This window comes from Lycium barbarum, chromosome 4 (assembly GCF_019175385.1).
Source record: "Lycium barbarum isolate Lr01 chromosome 4, ASM1917538v2, whole genome shotgun sequence".
NCBI lineage: Eukaryota > Viridiplantae > Streptophyta > Magnoliopsida > Solanales > Solanaceae > Lycium > Lycium barbarum.
Window position 1 is genome coordinate 131,652,393 of NC_083340.1, and position 12,998 is coordinate 131,665,390.

Sequence of the window (12,998 nt, forward strand, 5' to 3'; positions counted from 1 at the left end):
TTAAAAACCAGCTAGGCTACACATGAATCTGTCAACTATCATTAAAAACAAAATAGAGTTGTTTGACGTTAACAATTGAAATCCCAAGAATACTAATTGAGCAAACTGAGGACTTGCCTGAAAGTCGAGGCCTTTGCATTCAACAATGTTCAAAACAAGTGCTTGCTTTCCAATACAACCAGAGACTTCCTTTTTTGCAGATTCATCCCGCACTAATATGACCTGCTCCGCACCAAAACCTATTATTTTTCCTCCAATACTCCCACTATTTCCAAAAATAGTAATAATTGCATTTTCATCAGCTCCAGGCTTCAGCAATACTGGAGCCTCACCAATTATGAGACTAGTCTCAGGTTTCAAGAAATCAACAGATTGAGGAAAACAATGACACAGCAAATCGATTACAGTCTGCGCTAGTTTGAGTACACCAGCATGTGTCCGAAAGTTCTGAAGCAACTGAAAGACACGTGATAGATGCCCTTTATCTTTTCTTCCAGCAACTTCATCACCCCTTGAGTCCATCACAAACTCATTGTAGAATAGATTCCTAATGTCTTCTAACCTGAAATCTATCCCCCTAGCAATTGTTTGTGCTGTATCACCAGAGAAAACAAACCCTTCATCAACATTTCTACAAATATATTTGAAAAGGGCTAGTTGTCTCATTGTGAGATCTTGGACTTCATCCATATATACAAAATCTACTTTGTCACCATCGAGATGTTGATTCTTTAGCCGGATATGAAGATCATTAACGACATCAGCTATATCATATTCACCACGCTCGATCTTCATCTTTTCATAATCCTGAAAAATAGCATATATTCTATCTCTTTTTTCTGCACTTATAGTAGAGACCCGACATTCAAACATTAAACTATAAGCCTCTTTGGTGAGTTTCCCATCATGAAAATCCCCTGATTTTAACCCTCCTTTTATATAAGAAAGTATTTCAGTGAACACCCTCGAATGATCAAGATTCTTTGTCAACTGAGTACTAAAATGAGGCCAATAAAAGCTACAGAAGCGGTCATAGTTGACCTCTTTCTCCCTAATGAAAGTTTGTAGAGCAACTGACCTCAAACTTATGTCTTCAGACAATTCCCACTTCAAATGGAACCTATCAAAGTAGGAAGATCTTATGGTTCCGTCAAGCATCAATAAGAACTAATGGAATGTGACCACAAGAGGGTACTTGTCACGACCCAACCCCCGTAGGCCGTGACTAGTGCCCGAATTGGGCACCCTGACATACATGTACGTATCGAACCACATCCAAATAGTATATGCGGCAAAAATGCTATATGCTGTCTCAAACTATCTCAAACGGTATCAGACCCAAATATATACATATACATATATCGAAGAGCCGGCAAGGCTATCAAATACGTCAAAAGCCGACAAGGCTGTCAAATATATCAAAAGCCGACAAGGCCGACAAGGCGGTGTTTCAAATTTATAAGATTTTCAGAAAAAAATTTCGGCAGAGTTTCCTTTGTTTTCCGGACTATCCAAAATAACCCTGTACACAGCAAATACCACAAAGGCCACACAGGGCCAACAGAACAACATATACATGTGCGAGCCCACAAGGCTGCCATAACGAAAGAGATCATATGGACCCAACCGTACAGAGGTAGGCACACGCACCCACAAATAAGTCGACAGACCTCTAAACAGACCAAATGAATCATATGGCGGGACAGGGCCCCGCCGTACCCATGAACGAATATATATACAAACATAGCGAACAAAAGTGTATACCAAAAGATGTGCTCTGAAGGGAGGAGAGCACTCCAACAGCAAAAGGGGTATCCTACACTGGGCGATCACCGAACTGTGCGTCTGTACCTGCGGGCATGAAACGCAGCCCCCGAAGAAAGGGGGTCAGTACGAAATATGTACTGAGTATGCAAAGCAGAATGTACAGAAAGCAAATCTGAGACATAACGAAATGGGAGTATCAAACACAAGTACAAACCCAATCTTATCAAATTATTTAGTTTCAAATATGTAAGTCATGCATAGGGTACAGAAGAATATGGTCGCCCGCCTATCGATGGCGCCATAACACAGCATAACACCAGAAAGATTTCAAATCTCCGTATCCCCGTCACATATCACATCACAACATAACGCCATACACAGCATAACACCAAATATAGATGGAACCCGACCCTCTTTTGCGAGTAGCTCGGTGAACCATAAACACAGCACAACTTCGGAGTATATCAAAATGTGCACGATAACAGAACCGGCCCGGGACTCGGCGAAAGGAATAACAGAATGCACAATCTTTTTTTTTTTTTTCATAACTTCAAACATAAACAAAATGGTCATATTTGAAAATCGAAATAATAGTTATACTAATCCTTCCAAAAGTTCCCGAATTACATAAAGGAAAGTCGCGGGACCCACGGACGGGAATTTACCCAAGTCGGGCCCGCTTATGGAAACATACTCATTATACATAATGCAAACTTTTATAAAAATATTGGAGCAATCCGAGCATTTATACGAAAGATATGACATTCAAGATTTACGAATTCTTTAAACTGAAACCCTTTTGGTGCAAAGTTCGGAGAACAATTATTTCGAATACATAAAGATCCATATTCCATCAAATCATGCCTAAGAATGCCAAAGAACACATACGGATCATAACATGCTCGGATGTCGAATTTGAAATTTCCTTAAGGCTCTAATTTAGCCTATGAAAAACTAAGACATGTCAAAAAGAAAGGAAGTTTCCTTACATACCTCGAACGCACTTCCAAGCTAGCCAATCTAAAGCTACTCCAAATCTACGCCTCGGGCTCCCCAAGGTCTACAATATGCCAACGAATACCAAACATTAGTTAAGGTACTTAAGTCATTCTTTCCAACTAATCATTAAATTCTACAGAAAATTCGGCAGCACTTCCCCTGTAAATAGACCATCCCGAGAATTTATCTCGCTCAAAATCAACAACAACAACCACAATAACCAACCTAGTAACATTGATAACCAATTCTAAAGGGAAAACAACATTAATAACTTTCTTTTACATCTTTCAACAACTTTCCAAATATTCGATTCATTGGCTTACTTTCAAGCCACGATATCGTTCGCACATTCGATTATCAACCTGAATCCTTTCCCACCATATTAGAGGACTTCTAAACCATTCACAAAACTTTTCCAACGATCCCAAGAAATTTTTCCAAGCTAGCCGAAACCAGACCCTAACCGAGCAGCCCTCTTTTCATTTACAACATCGAATTCATAACGACGACGACTAAAACATTAAGCGACATTAATTTATTCATTGCCATATAGGGTGACCCATTTTCGGCTAGCATATCCACATACACATATGGATAATTCTCAATCATTCCTTCACCCTACAATGATCATAATATACTAACTAGGCATTAATTCATAGTTTCAACACAACACAACACAACACAACACAACACACACACACTTACACGGCTCAAGCACCACACACACAACTCACTTCCAACATTCCATATTTCATGATTTTCCTCCATTTGACATACTACAAGATGCATACAACCTTCATACCACATAAAACATAATCAAATCTTACCTTTTCTCTTCAATTTCCCAATAGCCTAGGGTTTCCAAGAATGAGAAATAATGAGTTGATCGCTCCAACGACACTTCCACGCTATTCAGGGACCTCAATATAGTGGGTTTGAACCAAAGAATTAATTTTTGGAAGGCAAAAAAATGGGGTTGGATTTCTTGGTCTTCAGCCGAGAGGGAGAGAGAGAGGGGAGTTGTTCTCCAACTCCTCTTGATATTTTCTAAGTGTTGAAAAATAATAAGGAGATGAATACATGGTCATCTTTTAAGTGGCTACAAATATCTCTATTAACTTTGGCCCACATAATGTGTTGGACCAATTAAAATTGGCCACACAATGTGTGGGACCCCTCTTAATTCACATGGCCACAAGGGAGTTTTGCACCATATTTTTAAATTCCAATTTTATGAATTGTGGTCCCAATTTTTCCCAAGTATCCAATGCCATCATTTCGTATATAACTTATGTCTTAAAATAAAATCAAATGGTCAAAAGTCCCGACTTCAAATCCCGGGAAAATCTTGGCCTTAAATTATCATAGTTAATCCGGGTTGTCCCAATGTATAAAAATACGGGACGTAACATCCTCCCCCCCTTAAGAACATTCGTCCTCGAATGTTGGATTAGTACTACGGATCTTACTCAAATTCGGGGGAGTTTCTTTTATAGCCAACATGTCCAATCATCCACAGATCAACATAAGCAAACAAAGAATTTGGATTACCTGAAGGTGCCGGAAATAGGTGAGGATACTTCTTCTTCATCTGCTCCTCAGCCTCCCAAGTCATTTTCTCGCGGTTATTATTCCGCCACAGCACTTTAACCGAAGCCACATCTTTATTCCGCAACTTTCTCACCTGACGATCCAATATGGCTATAGGCTGCTCCTCGTAAGATAGCTCCTCTGTGACCTGCATATCATCTGAAGGAAAGATTCTGGAAGGGTCACCAATACACTTACGAAGCATAGAGACCTGAAATACCGGGTGAACCGCTCCCAGGTCGGCTGGCAAATCCAATTCATAGGCCACCTTGCCTATTGTACGAATAATTTGATACGGCCTAATATATCTCGGACTGAGCTTTCCTTTCTTGCCAAATCGCATAACACCTTTCATCGGTGACACTTTCAGGAACACCCAATCGCCAATCTGAAACTCTAACGGTCGACGTCGCTTATCGGCATAAAATTTCTGTCGGCTCTGGGTCGCTAATAGTCGCTCTCGGATCAGTTTCACTTTATCGACCGCCTGTTGGACTACATCCGGACCAATTAATTGAGTATCACCCACGTCAAACCAACCGATCGGAGATCTGCATTTCCTGCCATACAAAGCCTCATATGGTGCCATCTTAATACTGGAATGGTAGCTGTTATTATAAGCAAACTCAACAAGCGGTAAATGGTCGTCCCAGCTACCGCTCAAAATCAATAACACAGGCACGCAACATATCTTTCAATGTCTGAATAGTGCGCTCGGCCTGTCCGTCGGACTGGGGATGAAAGGTTGTACTCAGGCTCACCTGGGTACCCAATCCCTCCTGGAATGATCTCCAGAACTTAGCTGTAAACTGGGCACCTCTATCGGAAATAACAGACACAGGAACTCCGTGCAGTCCCACAATCTCCTTAATATATAGCCTGACATAATCTTCAGCTGAGTATGTAGTCTGGACTGGAAGAAAGTGAGCTGATTTTGTCAGCCGATCAACGATAACCCAAATGGAGTCGTACCTCCGTGGAGTGCGAGGCAAGCCTACAATGAAATCCATATTAATTATCTCCCACTTCCACGTTGGTATCTCCATCTCCTGCAATAACCCACCGGGTTTCTGATGCTCAATCTTTACTTGCTGACAATTTGGGCATTGGGCAACGAACTCTGCTATGTCCTTCTTCATACCGTCCCACCAATACAGACATCGAAGATCATGATACATCTTCGTCGACCCTGGATGAACAGAATACCTGGCATGATGTGCCTCACCCATAACCTGTCGTCGCAGTCCCGCAACGTCAGGTACACATAATCTGCTCCTGTAATATAATACTCCATCAGACGAAATCTCAAACGGGGTCTGCTCCTTTTCACGGACCACATCTCTGTACTGTATAAGAACAGGATCATCGTACTGACGCCGCTTTATCTCACCCAGAATGGAGGAGTCGGCCACTCCTCGAACAGAAATCCCAGCATCTCCAGAATCAGCTAAGCGGACTCCAAGACTGGCTAACTGATGAATATCACGAACCATTTCTTTCTTATCAGACTGCACACCAATCAAACTGCCCATGGACTTGCGGCTAAGCGCATCTGCCACAACATTAGCTTTCCCTGGATGGTAGAGAATATCGACATCATAATCCTTCAGCAACTCTAACCACCGCCTCTGTCGCAAATTCAATTCTTTCTGTTTAAAAATGTACTGGAGGCTCTTATGGTCCGTATAAATATCAACGTGGACCCCATATATGTAATGCCGCCAAATCTTCAAAGCATGAATGACCGCGGCTAACTCCAAATCATGTGTGGGATAATTCTTCTCGTGCGGTCTGAGCTGCCGGGAAGCATAGGCTATGACTCGACCGTGCTGCATCAACACACAACCCAAACCCGTACCAGAGGCATCACAATAAACCACATACCCGTCTGGTCCTTCTGGAAGAGCCAAAACTGGAGCTGTAATTAATTTCTGCTTCAACATCTGAAAGCCGCGCTCACAGGCATCCGTCCACTGAAATTTCACTGCCTTCTGAGTTAACCTTGTCAATGGTGCCGCAATAGAAGAAAAATTCTCTACGAATCTTCTGTAATAACCGGCCAAACCCAGAAAACTACGTACCTCTGTAGGTGTAGTAGGCCTAGGCCAATTCTGTACAGCTTCAATTTTCTGCGTATCAACCTGAATACCATCTGCTCCGACAATATGCCCCAAGAATGCCACAGAAGTTAACCAGAATTCACATTTAGCAAATTTAGCATATAATTGCTGCTGCCGAAGAGTGCCAAGCACTGTTCTCAGATGATCAGAATGCTCCTCTGCTGATCGTGAATAAACCAATATATCATCAATAAACACAATCACGAACATATCAAGGAAAGGCCGAAATACCCGATTCATCAAATCCATGAATACCGCTGGAGCATTAGTCAGCCCAAAAGACATAACTCTGAATTCATAATGCCCATATCGGGTCCTGAAAGCAGTCTTCGGAATATCTGCCTCTCGTACCCGTACCTGGTGATACCCCGAACGCAGATCTATCTTTGAGAAATATTTGGCACCCTGCAACTGATCAAACAAATCATCAATCCGGGGGAGGGGATATTTATTCTTTATGGTCACCTTATTTAATTGTCTGTAGTCAATACACATCCGCAGTGACCCGTCTTTCTTTCTCACAAATAATACCGGCGCTCCCCAGGGCGATGTACTGGGTCTGATGAAGCCTTTATCTAATAAATCTTTTAACTGCTCCTTCAATTATTTTAATTCTGCCGGTGCCATTCTGTACGGAGGAATATATATTGGCTGCATATCTGGCAGCAAATCAATAGCAAAGTCTATCTCTCGCTCAGGCGGAAGACCCGAAAGCTCATCTGGTAATACATCCGAAAATTCATTTACAACCGGAACTGACTGCAAAGTAGATGCCTCGGCTGTAGTATCGTGCACACGGACCAGGTGATAAATATAACCCTTCTGAATCATCTTCTTAGCCTTGAGGTATGAAATAAACTTACCCCTCGGCGACGTTGTACTCCCGGACCACTCTATAACTGGTTCCCCTGGGAACTGGAAACGAACTACCTTCTGCTGGCAGTCCACATTAGCATAACAAGACGCTAACCAGTCCATGACCATAATAACATCAAATTCAAGCATATCTAACTCTATCAAATCCGCTTTAGTACAACGATCAGATATAATAACAGAACAATCCCGATAAACATGTCTGGCTATAACAGAATCCCCTACAGGTGTAGCTACCTCAAAAGGCTCTATCAGCTCGGATTCTATCCCAATCTCATTAGCAACCAGTGGGGCAATATATGATAAAGTCGAACAAGGATCAATCAATGCATACACAGATCGGGAGAAAACCAGTAAGGTACCTGTAACAACATTTGGCGAAGCCTCCTGATCCTGGCGGCTAGCCAATGCATATATGCGGTTCGAAGGACCGCTAAAACCTGCAGCAGCACCACGGCCTCGACCGCGACCCGTCTGTGTCGGAATACCTCGCCCCGCAGGGCGCACAGCTGAGGGAGTAGAAGATGAACCTGCGGCTGATCCCGTCGGCTGAACTGTACTGCCAGAACCACTCGACATCGGACAATCACGCATCATATGGCCCTGATGGCCGCAAGAAAAGCAGGCTCCTGTAGCTCGATAGCACTCCCCTGGGTGCGATTTCCCGCAATAAGTACAACGGGGCCAGGGTGGTCTGGACTGGCAGGAACCCCTGACTGTCTGGGAACCCGATGCTCTGGAACTCTGACCGGCCCCAGATGGCCCTGCACTGTCAAATCGTCTGCCGGCTGACTGTGTACCCCGGCCTGGCGGAGGAAAATACCTGCCCGACGACTGCAGCTGAGGCTGTCCGCCTCGAGAACCTCCAGAATACCCCGCGGACCTGGCCCTCTTGGGCGGCCTCCTGTCTCGATCCTTACCAGCATAATCGGCCCTGTGTCGGTCCTCCATACCCTGAGCGTGGGCCTGTAACCTGGTGATATCCATGTCTGTCTGTGACGCCATCGCCATGCAACTGTCAACCAAGTAGCGGTCCAATCCCATCACATACCGGTGCATACGGTCAGCCATATCCGCTACTATAGCAGGGGCATATCGAGCCAGAGAATCAAACTCCAAATTATACTCACGAACACTCCGGCCTCTCTGCCGCAACTGTAAAAATCGGTCAACCCGCGCCCGCCGTAACTCTGGGGGCAAAAAGTGACGGGTAAAAGCAGCCACGAACTCATCCCAAGTAGCTGGGGAAGCACTCTCGCCCCTGGATAGCTCCCAAGACTCATACCAGTTGGCAGTAACATCTCATAATCTGTGCGAGGCCAACTCAACAGACTCGGTCTCTGAAGCCCTAACCAAATCTAATGAACGTCGAATCCCCCGAATGAAGTCGTGGGGGTCCTCCTCGGGCCTAGACCCGTAAAACTCTGGGGGACGGCATGTCAGAAAGTCTCGAACCCTCAGGCTATCACGCCTGTCATCATCATCATAATCTCTCTGCCCGCGTCTGCGAACCTGCCCCGCTACCAAAGTAGTCAATAACTGTACTGCCTCCCTCAATGTCCTATCCTCCGCCCCTGGCTGGGGTGCTGGAGGCGCGGGAGCTGGAGCCTCTGGAGCTAATGGTGAAGCTGCTCCAGACTCCTCTGATGATGAAGACGTAGCAGAGTCTATTGGCCGGGGCGCAATATCACGCATCATCTGAGCAAGGGTCCGAGTATCCTTCCGAGCCCGACTAGTCTCTCCGGCCGCTGATGACTTGCCCTTCTGGGCAGCTGCCGCCTTTTTCGAAGGCATCACTGAAAGAAAAACACAACAACTAATCAGAACAGAGTCATCCTAATAGCACAGATCTATCGCACGATCTAAGAGTCAAAGGAAGGAAACATCCTAAATGTCCTGTAGCCTCCTGTTTATCGATGTGGTGCACAACACACCGATAAACAAGACCCTACTAGACACGGTCTGAAGACATCCCAAGGACAAACCGCTCTGATACCACTTCTGTCACGACCCAACCCCCGTAGGCCGTGACTAGGGCCCGAATTGGGCACCCTGACATACCTGTACGTATCGAACCACATCCAAATAGTATATGCGGCAAAAATGCTATATGCCGTCTGAAACTATCTCAAATGGTATCAGACCCAAATATATACATATACATATATCGAAGAGCCGGCAAGGCTATCAAATACGTCATAAGCCGACAAGGCTGTCAAATATATCAAAAGCCGACAAGGCCGACAAGGCGATGTTTCAAATTTATAAGATTTTCAGAAAAAAAAAATCGGCAGAGTTTCCTTTGTTTTTCGGACTATCCAAAATAACCCTGTACACAGCAAATACCACAAAGGCCACACAGGGCCAACAGAACAACATATACATGTGCGAGCCGACAAGGCTGCAATAACGAAAGAGATCATATGGACCCAACCGTACAGAGGTAGGCACACGCACCCACAAATAAGTCGACAGACCTCTAAACAGACCAAACGAATCATATGGCGGGGCAGGGCCCCGCCGTACCCATGAATGAATATATATACAAACATAGCGAACAAAAGTGTATACCAAAAGATGTGCTCTGAAGGGAGGAGAGCACTCCAACAGCAAAAGGGGTATCCTACACTGGGCGATCACCGAACTGTGCGTATGTACCTGCGGGCATGAAACGCAGCCCCCGAAGAAAGGGGGTCAGTACGAAATATGTACTGAGTATGCAAAGCAGAATGTACAGAAAGCAAATCTGAGACATAACGAAATGGGAGTATCAAACATAAGTACAAACCCAATCTTATCAAATTATTTAGTTTCAAATATGTAAGTCATGCATAGGGTACAGAAGAATATGGTCGCCCGCCTGTCGATGGCGCCATAACACAGCATAACACCAGAAAGATTTCAAATCTCCGTATCCCCGTCACATATCACATCACAACATAATGCCATACACAGCATAACACCAAATATAGATGGAACCCGACCCTCTTTTGCGAGTAGCTCGGTGAACCATAAACACAGCATAACTCCGGAGTATATCAAAATGCGCACGATAACAGAACCGGCCCGGGACTCGGCGAAAGGAATAACAGAATGCACGAATAGAGTCGTGTGTAGTCATATGCATAAAATCTTTTTTTTTTTTCATAACTTCAAACATAAACAAAATGGTCATATTTGAAAATCGAAATAATAGTTATACTAATCCTTCCAAAAGTTCCCGAATTACATAAAGGAAAGTCGCGGGACCCACGGACGGGAATTTACCCAAGTCGGGCCCGCTTATGGAAACATACTCATTATACATAATGCAAACTTTTATAAAAATATTGGAGCAATCCGAGCATTTATACGAAAGATATGACATTCAAGATTTACGAATTCATTAAAGTGAAACCCTTTTGGTGCAAAGTTCGGAGAACAATTATTTCGAATACATAAAGATCCATATTCCATCAAATCATGCCTAAGAATGCCAAAGAACACATACGGATCATAACATGCTCGGATGTCGAATTTGAAATTTCCTTAAGGCTCTAATTTAGCCTATGAAAAACTAAGACATGCCAAAAAGAAAGGAAGTTGCCTTACATACCTCGAACGCACTTCCAAGCTAGCCAATCTAAAGCTACTCCAAATCTACGCCTCGGGCTCCCCAAGGTCTACAATATGCCAACGAATACCAAACATTAGTTAAGGCACTTAAGCCATTCTTTTCAACTAATCATTAAATTCTACAGAAAATTCGGCAGCACTTCCCCTGTAAATAGACCATCCCGAGAATTTATCTCGCTCAAAATCAACAACAACAACCACAATAACCAACCTAGTAACATTGATAACCAATTCGAAAGGCAAAACAACATTAATAACTTTCTTTTACATCTTTTAACAACTTTCCAAATATTCGATTCATTGGCTTACTTTCAAGCCACGATATCGTTCGCACATTCGATTATCAACCCGAATCCTTTCCCACCATATTAGAGGACTTCTAAACCATTCACAAAAATTTTCCAACGATCCCAAGAAATTTTTCCAAGCTGGCCGAAACCAGCCCCTAACCGAGCAGCCCTCTTTTCATTTACAACATCGAATTCATAACGACGACGACTAAAACATTAAGCGACATTAATTTATTCATTGCCATATAAGGTGACCCATTTTCGGCTAGCACATCCACATACACATATGGATAATTCTCAATCATTCCTTCACCCTACAATGATCATAATATACTAACTAGGCATTAATTCATAGTTTCAACACAACACAACATAACACAACACACATACACTTACACGGCTCAAGCACCACACACACAACTCACTTCCAACATTTCATATTTCGTGATTTTCCTCCATTTGACATACTACAAAATGCATACAACCTTCATAACACATAAAACATAATCAAATCTTACCTTTTCTCTTCAATTTCCCAATAGCCTAGGGTTTCCAAGAATGAGAAATAATTAGTTGATCGCTCCAACGACACTTCCACGCTATTCAGGGACCTCAATATAGTGGGTTTGAACCAAAGAATTAATTTTGGGAAGGCAAAAAAATGGGGTTGGATTTCTTGGTCTTCAGCCGAGAGGGAGAGAGAGAGGGGAGTTGTTCTCCAACTCCTCTTGATATTTTCTAAGTGTTGAAAAATAATAAGGAGATGAATACATGGTCATATTTTAAGTGGCTACAAATATCTCTATTAACTTTGGCCCACACAATGTGTTGGACCAATTAAAATTGGCCACACAATGTGTGGGACCCCTCTTAATTCACATGGCCACAAGGGAGTTTTGCACCATATTTTTAAATTCCAATTTTATGAATTGTGGTCCCAATTTTTCCCAAGTATCCAATGCCATCATTTCGTATATAACTTATGTCTCAAAATAAAATCAAATGGTCAAAAGTCCCGACTTCAAATCCCGGGAAAATCTTGGCCTTAAATTATCATAGTTAATCCGGGTTGTCCCAATGTATAAAAATACGGGACGTAACAGTACTTCTATGCCAATAAAAGAGTTCGGTAGACCTCTAAACTCTGTCGTCTCATCCAACTCATCAATTTCAAAACTACTTTCTGCTGAGAAACATCCACCACAAGCAAAGCTGCAAATTTAAGAATGCCAATTAGAGAAACACGAATTATCATGAAAGGATCAGGTTGAACGCCTCTAAATTGAACAAAAATAAAAACCTTGTTGAAGGTTATAGCCACAACATTGACTCTGTATGATGGAGAACATGTCCGAACTAGTAAAACATAATCACACCAAAACAAAATGCAATTAAGTGTGAAAACCTACAACTACCCCAGCTCCAAATCATTTAAACTAGCTCACTAAATCATCAAATTTATGGGATGAGTTCTTATCATGTGAATAGTTTAACTACCCACATTCCTACCTTACTTATTCATGAGGTAAATCAAATTCGGAAATGCAAATACCATGTGTTAGTAAAGGTTAAGAACATAGACTTTTCTACGTTGCAAATTTCTTTTTGACAATAAAGGTTTAGAAAGGTCAAGGAGCAGAAGTTGTTCAAAAAATTAAAGGTAGCGTTGAGTAATGCTTATGCCTTGGAATATTAACAGCATCTTGTAACCTTTTGCTGAATTCAGAGAGGGTAAATGAACTAA

At 42.8% G+C, this 12,998-nt stretch overlaps 1 protein-coding gene across 1 annotated transcript in view; it reads right to left on the reverse strand.

The window, feature by feature from the left end:
* The window catches only part of LOC132637797 (uncharacterized), a 25,166-nt gene continuing 12,168 nt past the window's right edge, over positions 1-12,998 (reverse strand). The window contains exons 8-9 of the mRNA XM_060354834.1: positions 12,356-12,466; positions 1-1,120 (exon numbers count right to left, since the gene is read on the reverse strand). Of these exons, the coding sequence (XP_060210817.1) occupies positions 1-1,120; positions 12,356-12,466 (1,231 nt within the window). The remainder of the gene's footprint in view (positions 1,121-12,355; positions 12,467-12,998) is intronic.